The 24,546-nt window shown below is 38.3% G+C and overlaps 1 protein-coding gene across 1 annotated transcript; it reads right to left on the bottom strand.

The window, feature by feature from the left end:
• Positions 1–1,549: 1,549 nt before the first annotated feature.
• On the bottom strand, positions 1,550–23,581 carry DYNLT5 (dynein light chain Tctex-type family member 5). Its single transcript, XM_057500299.1, has 4 exons — positions 22,726–23,581; positions 9,536–9,627; positions 3,312–3,436; positions 1,550–2,467 (listed from the first exon to the last, which is right to left on the bottom strand). Exons 1-4 carry the CDS (start codon positions 22,836–22,838, stop codon positions 2,264–2,266), a joined length of 534 nt encoding a protein of 177 aa, XP_057356282.1. The 5' UTR covers positions 22,839–23,581; the 3' UTR covers positions 1,550–2,263.
• Positions 23,582–24,546: the final 965 nt, after the last annotated feature.

Below are 24,546 nucleotides of genomic sequence, written 5' to 3'. Positions count from 1 at the left end.
GTGAGACCTGAGTTTGATGCTGAAGGTGAAGAAAGTTGCTACAAGCATAAGGGGGTTTTTCTGAGGTGGGGAGAGACATGAGTGGAGCCTGAGAGGTCAGGATGAGCATGGTGGGACTGGGAAGAAGGATGGCACTTTAGCAACACCTATTGAGAGGGAAAAATATCTGGAAAACATCAGCTGTTTCAAAGTAAAACATTCCCTCAAATTTACAGTGTCATTTCTTTTAAAAAAATGTTTATTTTTAAAAATTGAGATATAATTGACATAACATTGATACGTTAAAATGTACAACATGTTGATTTGATACATTCATATATATGGCAATATGATTGCCATCATGGTTAGCTAACAAATCCATCAAAATGTCCTATCACAATGTTTTTTGCAATAACCAGCATGCTTCTGAGTCACAATTAGTGAATTTTTACTGTATATTCTTATACTGCAATGCAATTGCTTAGAATTAATCATTTTTGAATTACAGTACATGGCAATATGTTGGCAAACCGCTTCCTTTCTTGCTTTTTAATTGACATCACGCTTTAAGGTTTTGATTCCTACACAGCCTAGGACAGATGGGAAGAAATTATCTCATGGACAAGATTTTAGAACTCTAAAAAAAAAAATAATAAAGCCATTTTTATAATGGACTTTCTACGTACTAAAGAATTTTCTTCATTCTGATTTATTCATGCAAAATTGCTAGTTAATTGCCCCTGCTATTGTTCCAAGAGGGGATATGTTCACAAATGAGTAATGAAAATACGAAGCTCACTTACTCACTGTACTTATGATCTAATCCAGATTTAAAAGTGGGCTACGGAGGTTGACAAATATTGGTTGTGATAAATTATTTATTACACAGACATATTCCACTCAGGCACTAACAGAAAAAATAATGAAAATTGACTAATTCATTTTGAAAACCTACCTTAAAAGACAGAGTAAGCAGAAGGAGAGGGATTTAAAAAGTATACATTTATTTTTTACAGTTCATTTTGGGGAAAAATAAGACATCAATGTATTTTAAAACTATAAAGCACTGACTGTTTCCCATTTGTTAAATTCTTTTTGAAATGAATTATACATCATTTTTTCCTTAGGACTAAGGCATTGCTAATTTTCTCCATATGTGTACAATTTGTCTTTGACCTTTCACAAATGTCCTCTAGGCCGTCCATTTACCATCCAAGAACAGCACCACAGCATCATTTTACATGCACACAAAGGGTTGAAAGCTCCATAAAAAGGAATGATCCATGGTACAAGCTACATTAACCAGCAGGATAATAAGCTATTCCAGCCCTGTAAATTTTAGTGCCATCCATTCAAAACAGCACTGGGTCACTTTAGTATTAAATTCGTAGGAACAAAAACAGTAAATACACATGTTTTATGTGTTAAGCTACAAGCCATATATTGTGTGTAAAAGTTTGTTACTAGGAAAACCTATTCAAAGGCACATCAGGCAGTGTATATTTGAAAGCAGTGTCTCTTTCAATACATGATTTTATGTGTTACAGATACATTTACTATTAAGCATCATGTACATTTAATATTACAACGTCTACTTCAGTACCCTAAAAAGCCTTTTGTTCACTATAGTTTCCATTATTAAAGAGCCAACATTCAGTTCTCCCACAGTTTTGTAAAGTACAGGCAACCCACAAGAGCTTCTAGTTTTAGCTAGCAGCCCTGTGGGACTATGATAATTGTTATGAAATCATTAATTCTACCTCAGCAGTTTCAACTGTCAGGTACACGTAACAATAATTGCAGCTAATGAATGCTGCTCAATTTATTAAGTACAAAATGAAAACCAGTATTGTTTTATAGGCAGCACTGAGACATATTAACATTTATCATTTGCATATACCATATTGAATATTCTACCATTTCTTGGTCAGAGCATATAGCCATACATTTTTTTTTAAAATAAAAACCTTTCTATGAAGGAAATTCTAGCTCTCTAATTGAAGAGTAATTAAGGTAATTAGTACCAAAGTAATATTTAATAATAATCTATGTCTATGAAAAACAACTCTGCAGAACTAAGATTTAGTTCCTTCTTTGGAAAACAAGTTTCTTGTGCCACCTCCCTCTCCCCCAGTCCTTACAAGTCTAACAAAGCCCCAAATACCAGTTCTTTTAAATATTAATGTTGCTTCTTTCTCAAAATTTTGTGCAATAAAACTTGCATACATAAATACAACCTATTTCTTGATTTAAAAAAAGTAAGAACTAGATTTCTTATTTTCAATCACTCCAAGTAAACTGCATAGACATATGCAAGAGCAAAGAGGGAAGAATTTCTGAAAACATAAGATGAAAAGGTATCTCTTTTAGGATCCCAGAGGCATCTGCTTCCAATCAGTATGCTCTGACTCTCCCGTTGTCCAATGTGAACAATCACAATTAGCTTATACCGGGGAATCATCAAGTCCTTGACCTGGCCTTTAATAACCTAGAAATTAAAAAAAAAAAAAAGAGAGTCCTCACTTAGCCACAAAAAACTTGTCTTAATCTTTGTCATGAATATAGTGGATTTAAGTTAAGAAAATAGCATGAGGCACTGTAGATACTCTCAGGAATTACTGTAGAACCATAACTGATTCCCTTCAAGCACTGTCCTCATTCAGACAGGACATTCAGGGACAAAATGATAGCACCAGAAATAAATCTACATTCTCAAAGGCACATAGAAAAATTGTAAGCCAGGACACAGAATTTAACTGGTTTATTACATTCTTTGAAAATCTATGTTAAGATGGCTTTTCTTGAAAGAATGTTGGCATTAGAGTTATACTGTCTTGTTCATGTCTAATTATGGAACCACAGATCAGAAGTCTCCTGTAATATGATTAATCATGAATGTGTATTAAACACTTCATTATGAAAAAGAAAGTAGAGAAAACCTGATGGGGTGCCAGCACTTAAGTTGATAAAAACAGAAATGCATTTAAATGTAGTTAAAGGCCAAAAAGTTTGCAGTTGATGGCACTTAAAGAAGCTGCCTTGGGGAAGAGAAAATAATCATTAAAATATTGTATCTTTTACAATAACTTCTTTAAATAAAGGGGGCAGTTTTATATATTTAAAAAACCCACACAAATAATGCACATAATGATAGTTTTAGACAAAAGCTTTTTACACAGACACACATGGAATATAACCTAGTAAATATTTTCAAAAAATATAAATACTTTTACTGCTACTACAAACTTATTGAGTTTGTCAAAAAGTAGGAGGTTGTACTTTCAGCAAATATTCTAGTTATAATGAACGCTTTGGGCAAATCACATGTGTACCTCAGAAATGGTTTTAGTCATCTGTCTAGAGAGCTCCGGTTCATACTGTTCTTCTTGTAGATAGTTAGTTAACACATCTTTCAGAATATGGTTGACAAGGACCACAGGAAAATATTTGGTAGGACCTGAAAATACAGATGAAATTTCTAGGAAGTAATTTCAAATCGTATCTGCCTGCCCAGGAGGCTCGTCAGAAGGGTATTGGAAGATGGAGAGACATTTAATCTTCAGGGAGACCTCTATTAAAGGAAAAAAGTGGTCCTAGTTACATTTCCAGTCAGGTTCTCTGGCAAAGGATGAGAAGACAGAGGACTTATCCATTTACCAGACAAAGAATGTGTTCAATACCACTGAGGTTTGGCAGGAAAAGTCTCCTCCACATTCCCATCATTAATGACTTCAAAGTCTTTCTAACTGGCCCTCCCAGCTCTTACATCTCCCCTCCAATCTGTGTGCCACACTACAGTTGATAGTTGCACCATGGTATTTCCCTTGGTGAGGTCTGAGGTTCAGCTCTCCTGCCTAACCTATAGTCTCTCTCCCACCACTTCAGCTTTCTCTAGAGATGCCTCTCCAGTCTCATGGACTTCATCTGTCTTTTGAAGGATGCTGTGTACACTTGCTCTTGTTCTTCCTTTTAAATAGAGCATCTTGTTCATCTGTGAAGTATCCACTTATGTTTCAAGGCCAGCCCAAATGTCTCCTTCTCCAAATAGCCTTCCTCTGCTCCTCAGATAAAAATCAACCCTCTCTTCTCTGTACTCCCAGTACACTGGGTCCCCACTGCTATTCTGGCTCCTAATCCACCTGATAATAGCTATGGCATATCTGTCTTTCTCCCCAGTAGAATGGTAAGCTGGATAAGGTTTTATCTTCCTCAGAGTCCAATACAACACTAAAGGTATAAGAAATGTTTAATGTGTGATTTTTGAATTTAAATAGAATTCAACATTTTATAGATAATAAACCTAGTAGAGATCATGGTTACTTTTATTGAGAATTTTCTACATGTCAGGCACTGTGATGAATATACATTTATTACTTTATATAATCTTCCAATAAATCTTTGGGGTGAATTGTACTGTTATCTCACTTCACAGATGGGAATGCAGAGTTTAAATACATCAAGTGATTTGCCCAGGATTCCACAATGGCAGAGCTGGGGTGTACTCCCAGGTTTATCTGACTCAAGATCTTATATTCTTAGCCACATTTAATCCACATTCAGAACTGAAGCTTCAGATGAATCTTCTTTGTCCTGCGCTCAAGAATCATCTGTACCTCCCAGGGATAGTGACCTCATCATCTCTCTGTCATCGTACAACACACACATGAGCACAGGGCCTGGCATACAGAGGCCCAGTCATTATTTGCTGAATTGATATGGATGAAGGAATGGGATCAAGAATTATATCCAATTCTATTTTAATAGTCATCATCAATATCTTGAAAGAGTTTACTTTTAATGACTGTATCAGGCAGGGTTCAAGGAAACAAATGTCACACTAAGGACAAGTCCAGAGGACTTAATTAAGAGACCCCCTAGTAGGCTCTGAGCAGGGTGTGGGAAATCACAAAGGATAGTGCAGCACCCCTTGGCCAGTGAAAGTGAGGGTGTTACCCTCATCCCCCTCCAGGCCAGAGGGATCCGAGAAGGAAACTCTCACTGGATCCCAGAAGAGGCATGTGGAGAGGACTCCCCTGAGAGCAACTTACCTCCTTCTATTGATGAATGCAAACAGCCTGAGATGAGCCCACTGGCAGGCTGGGGGAAATCAATACTCCATTCACACTCCTCCCTCTCTGGACATCCTACTGAAGTTTCCCACAGGCTGAACCTAACCAGAAGAACAGCGCCCATGCCTGTAGTTAGGATTGCCTCCCGGAGTTCAATAGAGTATTTGTATTTTGATGATTACATAGGTATTGTTCAATTAAACTTAAATGAGGAAGGGGAATGATTGTGGACATGTAAAATGGAGACATCTGATGCAATGAGTCTGATAATGAATCCCAATATTTAGTCAGCAGGACAGCGACCAGCAGTTACAACCTTGTGCAGGATTGGTTCTGATGCTCTGGCTTCATGGGCTCAGTCAGGGCACCAGCCCCTGCAGGTAAACTGCCAGCAAGTTACACGCCTCTGCCTGTGGATCTTTTAGAAGATATCCACTGCACACTCTAGTGAAGTGAGGCTAAATTGAGGGTGATTTCCCCTTTATACTAAAGAAATTTAAAAATGATATAACCAGCTTGAATTCAATGAAATAGATTATGTCCTTTGTGGATACTTTTCTTTCACTTTCTCCTACTCATATTGCATGTACCTTACTTGCCCTACATCATTTACATGGTACTTAATTCAGCCATGTGTAGTAGTGACTTAAATGTGCTGTTCCCTTTGGAAAATAGTAAATTCCTTCAGTACAGGTATTTGTCTGCTAGTACTCATCCCTGTCATTTGGAAACAGTATTTCCCCTCCTAGGAACCGGTCTTCTTCCAATTCTAACCACCTGGTTCTTTAGGATCTACCATGGACCCCTTGGAGCCCGAGTACAGGTCATGGTTGATTGGCCCAGGGGTGGCACTTGCCCCAAGGAGGGCCAATTAGAGTCCTTTCTTGAAATTTTAATTTTAAACTGGGGGAAAAAAAAAGGAAAAAAAAGTCAGTCTCTTTCTGGTGGCTAAAGTTATGACATGTGACCCTTTGGAACTGCAAGAGGCCCTGTTTGTCACTGGGGTAAGGAAGCCAGGCCCCCAGGACTGAAGGAAGCCCAGACACAGTTTAGTGCTGGGAAGTAGAATCCTGGCAGCACTTGGGTCCCTGTTTGCAGTAGCTCCCACTGTTCTGCTGCACCAGCGTCCTTTCTACTCCGCTTAGTGTTTTTTTTGTTTTTAATCTCATTAACCAGATTCTGTTTTGAAAATATCTTGAAATACAGTCATGAACTTTTCTCTTCTTTCGCCTCTGCCGGTGACCTCTGCCCTTACAGCCAGGATCCACCAGGGCCTTGCTCAGGCTGGATGCTGAGATGCAAAGAGGAGTGAATGATCAGCTTTTAACTTTCAAAATAAACCCCTGAAGCTCCTTTCAGAGTCAACTAATTGAACGCCAAAGATTTTTTTCTTTTCTTGACCAATTTTTTTTCTTTGAAAGGAGGAAAAAGTGTTTTTGTAACTCAAAAGGCAAAGACCTGAAGAAGGGTCAGGACGGAGAAGAAAAAAAAGAAAGGAAAGACAAACTTGTCCATAAAAAATAGATTTAAAAGAGAAAACATAAAAATTTGGCTATTAAATATTAATACTTATATACTGGTTAATATAAATATTAAATAATAAATCTGTGTCTCAATTTCCCAAATTGGGATAATAACAAGAATTACCACATATTGTTTTTTTGTTAGGATTATTTGAGGTGAAATTGTAAAAATGCTTAGAACAATGTCTGCCACACACATGAAAATGCTCCTTTAAGTACTTATTATTATTACTATTGTTGCTGTTATTGTTGCTCCTTCATGCTGAGGGAAGAGATGGGGTTGCTCCTACTGAGAAGGCAGCAGGATAGGTGAGGAGGTGACTCAGGAGATAGTGAGGCCTCCACAGTTGGGAAGGACCCCGTGGGGTGGGGAGAAGTCAGCACGTGAGAGACTGCCAGGCCTTGGCCAAGAAAGCATCTGATGCAGGGTCTGATTAGCTCATGCAAGCTGAGCTGGAATGATGTCTCTCTCTCTCTCTCCCTTTAGGTTCTACTTTTCATTCTGTTGGCTTCATTCTCAGGCAGGCTGTCTCGATGTGGCAGCAAAGACAGACACCAGCGCTATTGTCTGGCCTGGTGCTCAGTCAGTGATTTTAAAGAATCAGATACCTCTTCACAATCATTGCTCCAGAAAAAGTCCCGAAGAGAACTCACCAAAATTAATAGGAAATTATAATGTATGTCTTAGAAGGCTTTTCTCCTTAGTGTCTTAAGGAGAGGTCATAGCATGCCAGTTTGATTTAGAAGCAATCACATAATGAATGGAGAAGCCAACTAACTACACTACGTCATTGCATTCTCACAGTATCCCTGTGACATGTAGACTATTATTCCTATTTACAGATGAAAAAACTGAGATTCAAGGGTGCCAAATACCTTGCTCAAACATCATTTACTTAATAATTAGCAAAACTAGTATTCAAATTCAGATACACTGGATCTTTTGAACTCTATTTTCTTCTATACTCATGTTTCAGTAACTAATTAATGGGAAATGTAAATGGGGTTTTATTATAATAAATATACTTTCATTTTTCCATTCCCCTTTTTCTTTCACTAATTATACTCATGTTTTATCTCACTTTTGGTGGCTGTAATCACTCAGATAAAAGGAGGACACACATACTAAACATTTAAGATGTGCTTAGATGATGCAGATATTATTGGGCAGAAAGTGAAAAATTACACACAAAAAGGCTGGTGATTGACTGGCTGTACCCCTACCCCTGTCTCCAACACACACTCTTCTGGGCAGTATTGTGTGGTGTAGATACGAGAAAATCTTTGCCAAAGGCCCACAGAATGTCTTTTAGATGCAAAATAAACCCAGGAACAAGTTGAAATGGAAATACATTTTTGACTGAATATTAATAAGATAGCTAGTTGAACGTTTAAAAAATGGAATGTTAAGCATAAAAGAATAATTCACATTATTTTTTTGTAAGAAAAAAAGAAAATACTTTATACTAAAGTATTTCTAAAATTACTTCTCTAACTTGGTTTGACACTCAATGCTTCTAAAACTGATAAGATGATTCAGTTTGTTTATTTAAGGAAATAAGAAAATATATTCTTATGAGGAAGAAACACAGGCCTTTATATTTCAGCTCCTTCATCCTACTGAAGTCTGACTCAAACCTTTCAGCATGCAGAACCCAAAGTCAAAAGCACCAAATGGCTAAGATCTTTTACTGATAATTGGTGGGGGGAGACCTCACCCAAACTTAGCTTGCCTAACTGAAAAGTCTGAGTAGACAGCTGGATTTAGGACTCAAGTAATGATAATAGGGTTTGGTTCTCTCTCCATCTCAGGCTTCATGTGGGGACAGGATGGCAAAAGCTGCCATGGCCCCTACATGCTTTCAGGTTTCAGGGCCTGATCTGCTTCTTCAAGAGCCCAAACGACATTTCCTGAATTGAATCTTGAAGGCTCTGGTTGGTTTGACCAATCAAAGGTTATGTGCCATTCTAGAATCAGTCACTGTTACATCTCTGAAGCAAGTGTCAGCAGAGCAGAATGTTATGGAGTAAAAGTGGTAATGATGGTAAGTATAGGGTTTCCTCAAAAGAAACAGGGTAAGGTTTTGAGAAGGAGTGTGACAGTATATTGGATGGCAGGAATATTAGTTGTCGATCACAGGCACTGTGGAAATACCAGTAGACTGATTCATTTTGGAGCCTTATACTCCATGTAGTCTTGGGGATTATTGTGGAAAACTGGTTACAAGGCCTAATGGGGTGTGTTGATGGTCTGTAATTTTCCTGAAGTTAACTGGCTGCAGATGGAACCATTCTGGCCCAGAGGGTCTTCCTTTGGTCACTGGTGAGTCTCTGTGGAATTTCTATATAGCAGTAATTATATATGAATTCAGATAATAGTGGGCAGGAGTGCATTTAGAGAAAACAAGTAGGTCTGTGAGGAAACATGAATGGGAAAAGATATTCACTGTGGACTCTGTCTGGGAGGATAGGGGCAGGTGCAAAGATCTTTGTTTTCAAAGACCCAAAACCTCAGTGGGAAGGTATAAACATCTCTGTCAACAGGGGACCTGGAATCATCTGCCTTTGCCTTGAAGGTTTTTTTCTTCATCTGTCAACATTGGTTGGTTCTGTTGTATAAAATTTTAATGTGTCTCTCTCTCATTTAACTCAAGTACATATAAAATAAGTCCACAAGATAATCCAAAAATACCCAATGAACTTCCTAATTCAGTGATATACAAGGCGCATCAATGCCACCTGTACATTGCTTAGTATTTAGGAAACACTGATAAAGACAGTAGGCAATGGGTGTCCGTCCTGTTTTGCAGGCAAAGAAATTAAACTAGCATCAAATCATTCAATTAATTAAGATCCATTATATTGTGCTAGCCTTGAAAATAATGCCAGGTTATCAGATATAATTTTAAATAAATATCATTCACGAAATTAGAAGTTTAAAACTACGAGTGAGCGATGACACACCCAGCTGATAGGTGTTTTCCATTTGAACCGTGAGGCGCGAGGCATCATCACGTTGGCTAGGCTCATCCACGTAAGACACAGTACTCAGAGAGCTAAAAGCAAGGAAGAAAACAAATTTCAATAGTTCATTATAACAATAATAACACAGCACAGTGCTGCTTTCAGCAAAAATGTTAGAAAGTTAAAGTTTTCTCTCCAAAAATTTCAAGCAAGTCCCAGGTATATAGCCCAGGGACATATTTAAAGTCTGAAACATTTTAGAAATGGAAACATTAATGTGCGGAGAAGTTACTTGGAGGAGTTACAGTGCAGTGCAGTTTAGAAATTTTATTCCTACAATTTTATTTTAGAAATAAAAGAGAACGTATAGCTGAAAATTGGAGAGTGTTCATGGGTTGGTCTGTGAGGCAACAGAGTACATGTTGGAACACATGCACACCATCGCCGACCGTGTCTCTATCACAAATGCAAAGGCTCTCTCTCACCTCAAAGTGGGCAGAGCTCACAAAAGGAACTGGGGAATACATGAGGAAGCTTAAAATGTGGGAAACAACCATATATATATATATATATATATATAGTATTATAAAGAGTTCACTATTATGTACCTCAAAACAAATCCCTTGTGTAGGAAAACAAAACTCACCCACATGGCGAGAGAAACCACAATTCACCCAAACTTTTGTAAATCAATAAGCATCAACCACCCTTTTCAACCTTAAGAAAGGGTTTTGGCTTGGTTCCCAAGGCAATAGAAGCTTATCCAGGTGTCGAACAAGAGACCCAAGCAAAGAGGAGCCCCTAATGTCCTTCCAGCACTACTTAATTCAACTTAATTTGGAGGAAATTCAACTGTCACTAAGGGCAGTCTCGGCTCCCACCCCCAAGTCCTTCCACCTGTGAAAATGGAAGGTAAGACAGATGTCATTTCAAAGGAGGTATGTAACTGTGTGTGTGTGTGTGTGTGTGTGTGTGTGTGTGTGTGTGTGTGTGTGCAGGGTCACCACTTTTCTAAACAGGTTATGTTTTTGTCTGAAATGAGAAAGAGATATTCTTAGTCTTTTTTTTTAGTTTTATCAATGCAAGGTGTTTAAAATACTGAGTTCTCAGCTACTGGGAATTAGTGAGTTTCTTACTAATTGATATTTCTTAAGACAATCACATGTAATCTATTGTTTAAAATCCTTTAATATAGTACAGTTAACACAATAAATTAAGATTTAGTCACTCATCCCAAGAAAGGGATGCAAGAAATTACAGCTGCTTTTTCATGATGGATTTCTGGGTTAGTGTTTCAGCTTTCATTATTGTTAACACCTGCTTTCCTTAGTTTTCTGCTGCCCTTTGAAGTAGCAGCGATCTGTTTGGCCACATTGGTTGCAGGTGTTGTCGGCAGTACCAAAGAAGATAGCTTCTGCTTAGAAAACTCAGATGTTGCAAAAGCCTCTTGATTATAAGATAAGCCAGCCTCCCAATATTACATATGCCACTTCTAACTTTACAAAACATTTCCCATCGACTATCTCATTTTACCTTCACAATACTCTTTTAAGCAAGTAAGAGTCATTATTCTCATTTCAGAGAGAAAGGAAATAAGGTAAAGGGCTTAATGTCACACATAACAGGAAAAGAAATAAAAGAGAACCTATAGCTGAAAATTGGTAATTACCAATATCATTTCAGAATATTGACTTAGAAAAACTTGTACATATTTTTATTGATAAGCAGCTTTACTCAAGCCCTTTGAAAATTTTAAAGATAAAAACATGAGATGCTTAAAAAACAAATTTATAATTTTCATTACTAGTGATATATACCCAACATGATAAATTTCTTGGGTATATGTTACAACATTACAAGTGGTGAGTTTCAGTTGTCTATGACCATACTTGCCCTACTTTATAGCAAATCCTTCTAGATACATGATCTCATTGCAAAGGAAATACTATAGTTGATTTTATTTTTTGAATGTGAAAAATGTTCTTCCTATCTGTGTATTTCATCAGCTTGCTAGCATTTATGGAGTAAAAATATTTCAACTGGCAAAATGTATCCAAGAGAGTTATAAAGTCTTAGGAAGGAAAGTAGATTAAAAGTAAATGCAGGAAAACTGAAAGTCTGATACAAACTACTGATGAAAATAATGAACAAATCAACTAATATTATTCTAGGGAGAAGAGTAACAATTTGTGTAGCCCAATGCAAATTTCAATTATATTTGGACTCTTATATATTATAGTTGAGGACAGACTTGGAATTAAGCTGGGTGCAAAAACAGCTGCATGAATTGGTCCATAATAGCAAAAGTAACCCTGCTGTACTGTACTTGATTGATGTTGGAAATGTCCCCTGCTAACCCAGCAGCCTGATTATCTAGAAAAGAGACAAAAAAGATTTGCTAAGGAGTTGGAGTATGCTGATTCTTTCATGAAACTCAGCTTTCCTGCAAACATCGTTATGAGTTTTAGAGACAGAAAGAGTAATTTCTATTAAATCTCACCAGCCACAATATCATCTAATAATCAGTGAGACTTGATTTTCAAAATTTTCACTGCCATTATTACTTGGGTGGTTTGGAAGCTGTAGTAAAAGATACTTGAATGCATAACCAGCTTTGGAGCTATTAATTTAGTTGATTAAGAAGGTCAGAATATCATCTTTCTTTTATTTGTAACCTGGAACTACCTGGAAATGCCTGGAACTACCATCGTTTAAACAGTATCATTTAAACATGCTCTTTCCCCCCCTCCCCTGGCCCCGAACCTGTTCCTAAAGTAATATGCTGCCTCCTAGTGGAGATACTTCAGAGTGCACTGCGAAAAAAAAGACTGCTTTTGCTCTTTTGTTTTTTCTTCATTCTTTCAACAAATATTTATTGTCCACCATATGGAAGACAGTGTGGGAAGTACTGGGAATACAAAGAAAAATTGAAGTTCTTGCGCTTGAGAAACAAGATGTAGAAAACCAAGTAAGATAGGCATTTAGAACTTTGCACCTCAAAACTTCTATGGATATTTTTATAAATGTTCTGCTTAAGAGGAAAGGCATGCCAGCTCTTCCTCCCTTAGTAGAAGGCGTAAGCTGTCTGGTACGGGAATTTAGTTTTGTGTCCACTTAATTATAGCAAGTTTGCTGGATTTTTATATAGGTTTGAGATATTTTATTCACATTATGGGACCCATTTTACGAGGAGAGCTGTCATGGAAACAAAAGTCAAGATCTGTTTTCAAAAATGAAAGAGGAAGGAAAATGACGTGGTAGGTGTTCTTGTGAGATACATTTTTCAAGAAAAGGAATGATTCTGAAGGACAAAGAATGAACCACGCAGCCTATGAAAAGTCGAGCTCTGATGTGACTGAAGATAATCCCGGAAAGGCGACTGACAAAAATAGAATAATTTTGAGTGTGTCAATAGAAAATCAGAGTTAGTGTCTGAAGCCCCTTGAGCTAAGTCGTAGGTGAGGTTAAGGTTAAGGGCAACTGATGAAAGTTCTGCGCAGTTCCTGAACTTTGCATATGTTCAAAGTTGCATTACCCTTGGCTGTCACTGGAGAGGTGAGGCTGAGAGCAGATGTGCTAAGGATGGCACATGATCTACAATGATGTGGAGATCATCAAGATATGGTCTGTCTCAACAGATTTTCAACACAAATGAAACACATTTTTAGAAAATCTTAATGTTTAAATATTTGAAATAGTTGCACAATGGGATGTTTCAGCAAGGAGGTAAAATTATACCTTGTTTTAAAAATATGAACAAGAATTTTTCTATTTGCTGTCAATGCATCTTATGTCTGCAAGATGAAAGCCGTTCATCATCCAGGACTTAACATATGTGGACCTGTAAACCGAACCTTTTCATGAGCAAAAGGGCTTACTTATTTAAGAATTAGTATAATGCAATAATTATTTATTCAACCATCAACAGATATTTATTGAATGACTGCTATGTGCCAGGGACTATTGTGAGTCCTTGGGATACAATAATGAAAAAAACAAAACAGAAAAACCCCTAAGTCTCTGCCTTCATGGAACCTAATGGGAAGAGATAGACAATAGACAATAAAATACTAAATAAGTATTGTAAATTACATTACATAGAATATAGGAGTATTACATATTAGTATTGTATAATACATTAGATGTATCGTATATTACATGCTACAGGGAAAAGGACTGCTTAGTTAAGGGAGCTTGGAAGTTGAAGCAGAGAGGGTGCTGTTTGCAATTTTGAATAGAATGGTCAAGACAGGCCTCCCTGGGCAAAGAACTGGAGGTGAGAAAATGAGCCCTGTGGATGTCTGAGGGAAGAATGTGTGAGGAGGAGGGAGAAGCACAGGCACAGGCTTTGAGACATGAGTCCGCTTGTTATGCTTGAAGAAGTGCATAGATACCAGAGTAGCTGGAGTGGAGGGAGCAAGCAGGAGGCTGGAAGAAGATGAGCTTACAAAGGTGTCAGGTAGCTGGATCGTGTACAGCTTTGTGGGTCACTGGAAAACCTTGACTTTTACTCTGATAAAGTGGAGCTTATAGAGGATTTTGAGCAGAGGAGTAGCAAGATCCACTTTATACTTTACAATGAGCATTTCAACTGCTGTGTTGAGAACAGACTGTAGGCTGGCATGTGTAAGACAGGGAGACCAGTTAGAAAAATTTTGTAGTAACCCAGGTGAGAGATGACATTAACTTCTATGGATGAGATTGTGTCTCCACAAAATACATATGTTGAAGCTTAAACCTCCCATGTGACTGTACTGGAGATAGGACCTTAGAGGTTAAAGGAGGTCATAAGGGTGAAGCCCTGAGCCATTAAACCAGGGTCCTTACAGCCAGGAAGAGGGCCCTCACCAGGAGCTGATCATGCTGGCACCCTGATCTCAGACTTCCAGCCTCCAATTTTGAGAGAATTAGTTCCTATTGTTCAAGCCACCCAGTCTACAGAATTTTGTTATGGCAGCATTAGTTGACTAATACAGTGACTCAGACCAAGATGAGTCTGAGGGTGGAGGGTTGGGGGTGAAGGGTAGCCATAAATAGTTGGGTTGTGGAAATATTTTTAAAGCTGCTACAATAGAATTTCCTGATGGATGGGAAGCAGAGTAGTTAGAAAATAGTAGTCAGCTCATTATCTCTACTAGGTATTGAAGTGGAAGGGCAATAGGCAGTGAGATACATGGGCCTGGGGTTTGGGAGACACACGTGTGCTGGAGCTACACCATGTCTCAGTCACTAGACTGGAAGGAGAGTCCAGAGGGGATAGGTGTAGGACAAGAGGAGGAAAGGACAAATGCCTGCTCCCTGAGGCACCCCTATATTAAGAAACTGGAGAGAAGAGGGACCCGTAAAGAAAACTGGTCAGCAGAGACCAGTCAGGTAGAAGCACAACAATAGAATGTGTCTCCTGAAGCCAAGGGAAGAAAGTGCTTCCAGGAAAAAGGAATGGACAGTGGACAGTGTTAACCACTGCTGAGATTCAGGTAAGATAGGGACTGAGGACTGACCACTGGATCAACAACGTGAAAGTCAGTATGATCTCGACAAGAGCAACACCGTGAGTGCAGGGATGGTTTATTCTGTTCACAATTGTATATTTAGCACCAAGCACATGTGCATAACTCAGGCAACAAAATGTATTCAGTGAATAAAAGAAATGACTGTGATGAAGTCATTATCATTCTCATTTTATAGATGATATATTAAGACTCAAGGAATATTGAATAGTAGCTTCTTAAGCAGAGGATCTGGGATTCAAACTTAGGTCTAGTTTGATTCTAAAGTCCATTAATAGCAATAATTAGTATTTGCTCTATACTGAGATGTGTCAAGAACCATTTCCATGTATTATTTCAAAAGACTATCACCATACCCCAAAGTGACAATTATTATTTTAATTCATTTTATAGAGGGAGAAACTGAGGGGAAAAGGGCTTAATAACTTTTGCAAAATTGGCAGCTTGTTAGTGCTCAAGTTGGACCTTGACCCTAGCCAGTCTGAGCAGAGTAGGCCTCTGGGCTCCTCCATTCTGTTCCCTGATTGTACTGCTGCTATTCCATGTATTCGTTTAGAAATTCTGCATTAGTTGGCTAGGGCTGCCATAACAAGTACCACAGACTGGATGGCTTAAATAACAGAAATTTATTGACTCACAGTTCTGGCAACTAGAAGTCTGAGAATAAGGTGTGGGCTGGATTGGTTCTTTCCAGGCAGTGAGAGAAGGATCTGTTCCAGGCCTCTCTCCATGGCCTTAAGAAATGGAAATGTGGGCACAGACTTTTATACAAGGAGAGGGTGGTGTGCAGAGACACAGGGAAAAGACAGCCACCACAGGCCACGGAGAGAGGCCTGGAACAGATCCTTCTCCCAAATTTCCTTTTCTTATAGGGATATCAATCATATTAGATTAGAACTCACCCTAATGAACTCATTTAAGCTCACTTACCTCTCTAAAGACCCTGTTTCCAGATAAGGTCACATTTGGAAGTACTGGGGATTTGGCAGGGGTTGTGGGAGTTGGGGGTGCGACTGAGTGTGGCGGGAGCACCGGGGGCACACAGTTCAGCCCACAACAGATACAAATACTTTCATGATGTCTCTAAATTCTAGAAAACTGCAGATTATTATTTGGGAGCTGTGATAATCTGGCAAATCACTTTACCACACCAAGCCTGGTTTCCTCAATATTTGTGGATAATAAGTCATGTACATCCCCATTTTTGTAAATACTGTTAGATTCCTTTGCTTCATGGCTTATATCAGTTCTTAGACTCACTTGCCTTGCCAACATTTGGTATTATTCTGCCTTCTTAGGTTTTGCCATCAGATTTCTGCAAAATGGTATCCTGCTTTTATCTGCATTGATCTCATTTAAAGTGAGTTCGAGCAGCATCTCTTCATATTCTGCTTAGCCATTTGGGCTTTGCTTTTGTAAATTCTTGTTTCTCTCCTTTGACTATTTAAAAAATTGTTTTCCTATTATTTCTTTTTAGATTGTTAAGGTGCATGATCTTAAAAAACATATGTCTTCTTCAAGCCTAGTAACTGTGTCTATTGTATTCTTTGTTGAGCAGAAATGCTGCTTTATTGTCGTTATGTTTATCAAGTTTTTTCCTTTATGTTTTTGTTTTTCATTTTGTGATTATATTTAAGAAATAATTTTTTACCCTAAGAACACAAAAATATTATCCTATATCTTCTTCTCCTAACTTTGTATCTTTCCACATTTCAGTCTTCCATCTGGAGTCTGTTCTGTGAATGGTGTAAGTAAGAAACAAGCTTCTTTTTTTTTCATAGAGTAAGCCAGTTTTCTCCCAACATTATCTATCAAAAAATCCATCATTTCCCCATTGTTTATATATTACATTTCCATATAGTCATGGATCTACTTCTGAAATTTCCACGTGTTCCATTGGTCTATTTGTCTATTTCTGTAATTATTATTTTCATTTACTACAGCTTTGTGGTATATCTTAATATCTGTTGGGGTAAGTCTCTCCTCTGTGCTCATCTTCAGAGTTAACTTGGTTACTTGGAACTCTTTTCTTATCTATACATTTTAGAAGTAGTGTCTTGAGTTTCTCAAAAAGTACAAGTGGATTTTGATTGAGATATATTTGACTTTGTAGATTAATTTGAGAAGCACTTGTATATTATTGTGTTAAGCAGTTTCATCTAGGGATTATTTCTCCATTCGTTCAAATCTTTGTTAATGTGAATGCCTTTACCTGGGATCACATTCCCAAGGCAGTTTTCACAGCAATGCCAATGAAGGATTATGTGCAAAGATGTTCCACATGGCATATGAAAGCCAATCTGGGTGTTCATCCCTAAGGGAAGGATAAGAACACATGTGATGGGTGTGTATTAAGGGCTCCTATGCATCAGTAAAAGGCAAAGAGCTAGATATCTACAGTTACATGAGTAAATTTAAAAAATAAAAATGTTGAAGAGATATATGAAATTGAGAAAACAAAATGAGACTTACAGCACACACCTTTTATGTAAGTCAAAAACGCCTATCTTTGGTAAGTCCTTGTTCTGTATTATTTTATGAGATGGTCAGTCATGTGTGGCTACAAAAGGAGACAGAGGAGGGGCTTGGGAAAACATGGTTATTACACTCACAGGTCCTAGAACAAGAGGTAAGGCCTGCCATGCAGGACCACATGGAAGAACATGGTTAAGAACCAGAAGGCAGGAGCAAGGGAGAGCCAGGCTAGAGCCTTTGCTGGGACTTCCAAGGGAAGGTCAAAGCGGGGCAGGGAAAACGGTTCAGGACTGGCTAGTCTGAATAATTTTGGCGGGCTCTAAACTAGAGAAGTCTAGTTGGCTGGGATTTGGCTCTGGGATGATTAAAGCAGAGGAATACACTGCCTCCTGAGGAGTGTGGGGTGGATAGAGGTGGGCTGGCTCTGGGATGGTTAGTTTGCAAATGAAAGGTAAACTCCCTGCTGAGACCTTGGCTAAAGTTAAGAATTGGTTAGATCCCAGAGGGGCAATCTTTCCCCGGTGAGAGAGGTTTTTTAAGATGTCAAAACATCAAAATGTACAGAAAAATTTAAATATATATAATACAGTATTTAAGCATGTCTATTCATGTAGTATATGTGTAGTATTGTGTGTATTAGAGCGGGTGCCTATTGGACAAGAGAGTGTGAGTGAAGACAGGGAAGAAGAGAGGCAATCAGGTAAACGCGAAGGGTCTTGCCCGTGTTGGTGGTGCCGGTGTGCTATGAAATGACCGATGTTTTCAATTCAGCTCTGCTCCTTAGATAAAGAAAATAATAAACGAGATTAATGGAGATAAAAGTATCTTTTCTACTTAACCCACAGGGGTTTTGTAAGAATCGTATGGATATTGTATGTGAAACGATTTAATAATCTATCAAATATAACATAATATTAATTGTTATTATCGTTTAATTTAGGAACATTAAACCATTTCAGTTTTCTCAAGCATCTCTTCTCTTTGGGGGAAGGTGTACCTCATCCAGGTCTTGTTGGGGGGCTTTTGTTTGGTTTAGAACTTACCACAATGAGGAAACAGGCCAGACAATATCATTTTTAACTGCACTGAAGCAACTCAGTAGTGTAGGTTGGAATCATACAATAACTTCATCATATTTAAAATTACTTGTTCACTACCTTTCCCAGAGATTATAAACTCCAAGAAGCAGGGATTATTTTTGTATGCTTTACTACTTAGCATAGTGCCTGGAACGTCCTCATTGGTTAAAAAATATTTATTTCAAATGAAGTAATGAATGCAATCCATTTCATTTTTTGTGGAAAAGACAAATTAGCAGGTGGCTTTCAGTTTACTTGATAAATGAGCTTTTCCAGAGTAGAACCCTACAGTTAGTCGCCTTTGTATTCCTAACATGTGGCACAATGATGGGCAGAGAGTAGAAGTTCAATAAACCTTGAATAAGTGAAAGAATGTAGTATGGCCTAGCTAGTGTGTCTGATGTCACCAGCGGGTTCAAGTAGAGAGGTGTGGGATCCACGCTCAAAGTTCTGGTAACATAACCTCACTGCAATTCTGGATTGAGGTACAAGAGAGACTCTGTAGTCCCCAACCTTAGGCCCACCCTACCAGTTGAACTACTGGCCTTAGAGATAATAAGCCTGGAAATCATGTCACACTACCCTGGGAAAGTAACTTAACCTCCAGCTTCTGTTTCCATTTTAAAAACATGAGAGTAGTTCATCTGTTCAAATACTATTTGAAGGCCGCCAAAGGCTGAGCTTCCAGTAAGAAAGAGCTCATTGTAAATACCTGCTCTCACCCATGGATGGGAAACAGAAGGTGCTGATGAATGAACAAAAGAGTTGTTAATACAAGTTACACATAGCCATTTTTCAGAGAATGAAGTTTTTTGCCTCTTTGGAAAAACCCATTTTGACACTTACTAATTCTGTAGCTTTGGAGCATCAACTTCTCCTAAGCTTCTGTTTTCTTCATTTGTAAAATGGGAATGATAACAGCATCTACCTTATAGAGCAGGGCTGAGCAAATGTTCCTGTGAAATGCCACATAGCAAATATTTTTGGCTTTGCAGGCCCTTTGGATTCTACTGTTTCTTTGAACAACTCTTCTGTTACAGTATGAAAGCAACTGGAGACAATACATACATGAATAGGCATGGCTGTGTTCCAATAAAATTTTATTTATGGACACTGAAATTTGAGTTTCTTATAGTTTTCACATGCCAAAAATATTATTCTCCTTTTGGGAATAATATTTTCAACTGTGTGAAACCATACTTTACTAAGGGACCATACAAAAACTTGTGGCAGGTTGGACTTGACCCTTGGGCCATAGTTTGCCATCCCTTGTTATAGAGCTTCTACGAAACTTAAATGGGTTCATAGTGAGGGATCAACAAATACTAGTTCTTACCACTCTTATTACTATCAAATATTTAAGTAAAAACAAACAAAATTCATAATTACACATGAAGTAGGAAAACTGTGTATGTATAGAAAGAAATATGCTATCATGCTAACAGTTATGATGTTGGGCTAGTAAGATCCAGCTTAAGATGTTTCCTTAAAAAAAATAAAAATTACATTATAATGAAAACACAATTTAAAGAAAATGACTCAACCTTAGAAACAGTTCATCATTATATTGAATATAAATTCAATTTTCCTTTCACAATTCAGAAGGCACTTCAGATAATAACCATTATGCCCAGGGATCAATGTTAAGCATTTAGTTATTACTGCAGAAGACTGTAGACAGAGGAACCGAGACTGTAAGGCTGAATCTATGCTGAAATTATACCACACCCAAGAAGCTGCTTTCTAAGTTAGTCTACCGCCCACTCTTCTCGTACTAAGTCCACCATCTAATGAGAGAGACAAGAAAACAGCCAAATACAATGCTATGTAGAAGGAAAGAGCAGCAGTAACAGAAGGGAAGAGCACGCCGCCCAATCTGGAGGCGGCAGTGGTTGTAGTCGGGTAGTTAGAGCCTGCTAGAGAGGTGGAGCTGAAGCTAAATCCTCCAGGAGGAGGTGGAGGAAGACAGTGTAAGAAGAGCATTCCAGATAAAGGTATCCCAGGGGAAAGCAACATGATGCAATGGCTGGAGGCAAGAGCACTGAGGGATTATAAATATGGAAGCTGAGTATGGCTGAGGAGTAGGATGCAAACAAGGTAGTGGGAAGATGGTGCTAGAGAAGTAGGCAAGGCTCTGCAGACCCTCTATGCCATAGGCATGATTTAGGACATATCCTAGTCATTAAACCATTGCTTGACCAGTAAACCTGAGTTATTTCACAGTAAAACGGTAAGAATGATGTCTAACTAGTAGGATTAATGCCGGGGAAATTAAATGAGATAATGTATTAAGTCCTCAACATCCTTCAGGACATACTTCATAGTATTGAAATTTACTTGTTTGTTTGTTTGAAACAAAAATTGTTTTGAACTAACTTTCAAATGAAAGATATATGCTTTTTCATAAAACATTAGAATTTCAAAACAATGCCTGCATTTGATAGCCACTAAGTTTTCAGAATGTTTCTACTAGCTGAAGACTCTTTTCACGAAGGAGAATCACCTGTACCGTCTGGTCCCAGACAGTGATGAAGACAACAGGAAAGCAAATAGAAGTTAGAGATGGGGAGGCAGCCTCCTAAATGGCCTCCGCATCGCATGGATACTTGAAAGCAGTTTATTTGTTATTTAAGAAAAAAAGCACAAGTAGATCCATTCTGAATCTTTTGTGTGGTAGTCCAAGTTTCTAACTTGGCAATATAGTAAAATAATTACCACTTAAATGTATTCATGAGTGAAAAATCTACCCTAATGAGTTGATAAAACTTTTTGTATTCTTGTTATTTTAATTTGAATTATACTTCATCAATAAAAGAAGGATGATCTCTACTTCTTCAAATTTGGCCATGGTCTGATTCTGACTTTCTAATTTGCTCTGAAAGGGAAGAAGTAAATAAAAATTAAGCAAATAAGATGATAGTTTAGTCTTTGGATGAGAGCATTTTTTGAGAAACATGATTTGTCAGGTTATTATATTTTCTTGAAAAATTTGCATTTAATATAGAGTAATATAAAAAGAACCCCAATACTTAATATTTGTAAATAGCAGCCAAAATGGCTTAGGGTCAGAGGCAAAACTTACAGAGGTTAATCATCCTCCCAGATTATTTCTGACATATGCTGGGATTGCTACTCCTTAATAATTCCTATCTGTAAGAGAGAGAGACTGACATATGTCATCTACAAACATCCAGTGTTGGAAAGTAGAATTTGAAATGACTACATGAATACACTCAGTATGAAAGATTTGGTTTCAGAATTCTAATGTAAATCTATTTTAGTTCTTTTGGTTTCTGTTCCCAGGACATACCAGCTCCTACTTCCTAACTGCAGGGATAAATATACTACAACCTTGAATCCTGTGGAAAATGCCAAGAAGGAAGTCTATTATGTAAGTTAAAAGACCTCTACCTTGGACAATTTGTTTTGTTTTCTTTCCAAAGGCAAACAGAAATGCCATTAAACTATTAAAAATTGATGGATCTCTTCAGGAAAGCAAATGCAATATGTAGCAAGAGTCAAAAAATATCCTTATTACCCTTGTCCCACTAATAATACTTCTGGGAAGAACATAAGCAAAGACTTTTTATGTAGTGAAAAAGAAAAAAGGTGGAAACAAATTTCCTAACAATTAGGGAATGGTTAACTCACCCAGAATTAAAAACTGACAGAATATCATGCAGCCATTTAAAAGGATATGACCATAAACCATGAAAGATGTTACAAAATTTGTGTAAAATAATGCTAATGTGTATCTATATGTGTGTGTATATATATCTATATTACAAATATGTATGTAAATACGTTACTATATATTTATATGATGCTGAGAAGAAGAACTCAGTAGACATGTTAAGAAGTAGCTGGTCCTATCGCTTATGCTGTTTCTTTTGACTAGGTGATTTTGGGGGGGGGCAGTCTTTTAAATGGTAAAAAATGCTGCTGGGATCAACATCTCAAGTTTTCCCACTCTCTTTCTCTTTTTAAAAACATGACCTGCACCTGGTACTTGCCCATTTTCTCCCTTTCATGTTCCCAAGGAAGTGTTATCCTTTTTGACTGATAAACATTATGAGCCTGTTTATTCAGTAACTGAACTTAAGTTATTAGCTATTCAGCAACTCACTCTTTGGTACATCCATGAAGTTCCTTAGGCCTGAATTCATGGCTGCTCAGAGAAGACACACTCCCTCTTGCCTTTAATGAATGAGCTGCTCTGCCTGGAGCAGCGTCTGACATTATCAGAACCTATGGAAGAAAACGTTTGTAAAACACCAGAGGGAAGAGCTGGAAACACTGTCATTAGTATTATGTAGAGACTCATTCTAAATAAGGCATACAAACAATTTTTCTACCATTTTTTAATGGGGAGGTGGGGTTTCCTTAAGAATGATTTTTAGCATGTGCTGTTATTCTGGTCAGTATAATTGCTTTAATAATTCTGGTGACTTGTGCTTATGCAATATTGTACTTATTCACAGAAGTCAATATTAAGCTGCAGCAAAAATGCTTAAGTGCAAAAGACGTTAAAGCTACTGAGAAAAGATAGCCATGTGTAGAAGGATATTATCCCACACCAGAAAGCAGTATTTTTTATTGCCTCCACCAAATTTAATCTTGATTAAATTTTGCTAATTAATATTTGTTCCTGTTGCTGTCATTTAAAAAATTAAAATTGTCTTCCCCAAATGGTCATTTTTTTCAAGCAGCAGTGATTTATTTTGTAAAGAGTGAATGGAGTAATGTTAACTTTTCACAGAGCAATGTTTTGGAAAACCTACCTCTTCCTCATAAATGTTTAAAAGTTGGTAGTGGGAAGGCACTTTCCAGAATTTAGGTGGTAACTCTATTACCTCACTGACTACACACAAAGTTACATGTTCATTTAAATTATTTTATGATCTGAAAGTCTGAGCCCCCAACAAGGAGATACTGTCCTAGACACCAAAGCAGAGTCCCTGCCTCCCAGGAGCTGGCAGGTAAGTGGGTAGGCAGACAAGATAGCCATGTGTAGAAGGATACCTGGAACCGCAGGGTGAGCAGCACAGGGAACTGGAGGGCGCTCAGACAGGGAAGAAGAGAGTGTGTTGGAAGGGAGTGGGGGGTGTGTTGGCAGTGGGGTGTGTGCATGTGATTGTATACCTGTGTGTGAGAATGTGTATGTGAGTGTGAACATCTCTGCGTGTGTGCCTGAGTGTGTCTCTCTGTGGGAGCATGTCTGTCTGTATAAACACAAGTGTGTCTGAATGGGTGTCTGAGGTTGTGTATGAGAGTGTCTATAAACATGGATGAAAATGTGTGCCTGCATGTGTACACATGTGAGCATCTCTGTGTGTGCATCTGTATGAGTCATTATCTGTGTACCTGAGTGAGGTGCGTCTGTGTCTGTGTGTGACCCTTTGTGTACGATGTGTCTGTGTACTGAATGCGTCTGCAAACCTTTATGTGTGAGCAAATGTGTGTGTGCTTGTATGAATACTAGCACCTATGTATGTGAGTGTGAGTGATTGTGTGTCTGTGTGAGCACCCATGTGTGTGCTTGTGTGTATGAGTGTGTCTATGTAAACGTGCCTGTGTGTGTGGACAGGACATACAGAACCTACCTGATTAAGTGGGTCATTCAGGTTCCAATCCAAAGTGACATAGATGAACCTTGGTCTGCTCACCTGTTTCCAAGGCTGCCCTGCAGCCAGAGCTGGAACCAGGAGGTGCCATAGGGGGTGCGGCCACCGCACATCCCCAGTCTGGCCTCAGGACTGCTCAGGACTCAGGCTGCTCCGGGGATAGACCGGGCTGGCCAGCTCTGCACTAGGCATCACCCTAAAGCCCAGACACTCAAGAGGGAGGAGGATCAACCGGATCACTTACAGTTCCCAAATTGGGGGCTATTTTTTCTTACTTGTTGAGGGGAGGAGGAGTTTGGAGTCAGAGAGGTCGTAGCTAACGC

The sequence above is a fragment of the Manis pentadactyla genome, chromosome 4 (assembly GCF_030020395.1).
Source record: "Manis pentadactyla isolate mManPen7 chromosome 4, mManPen7.hap1, whole genome shotgun sequence".
In the NCBI taxonomy this organism is placed as follows: domain Eukaryota; kingdom Metazoa; phylum Chordata; class Mammalia; order Pholidota; family Manidae; genus Manis; species Manis pentadactyla.
Note: the sequence above shows the minus strand (reverse complement) of the source record. Positions and strands in the feature narration are given on the sequence as shown.

Excerpts from the sequence above, each read along its gene's own strand:
- DYNLT5 (XM_057500299.1), bottom strand. The coding sequence starts at position 22,838 with ATGTCAGACGCTGCTCCAGGCAGAGCAGCTCATTCATTAAAGGCAAGA. Across the intron at positions 9,628-22,725 it reads CTTCATGGATGTACCAAAGA|CTCTCTGAGTACTGTGTCTT; the intron begins GTGAGTTGCTGA and ends CCTTGCTTTTAG. Across the intron at positions 2,468-3,311 it reads TGACTAAAACCATTTCTGAG|GTTATTAAAGGCCAGGTCAA; the intron begins GTACACATGTGA and ends TTTAATTTCTAG.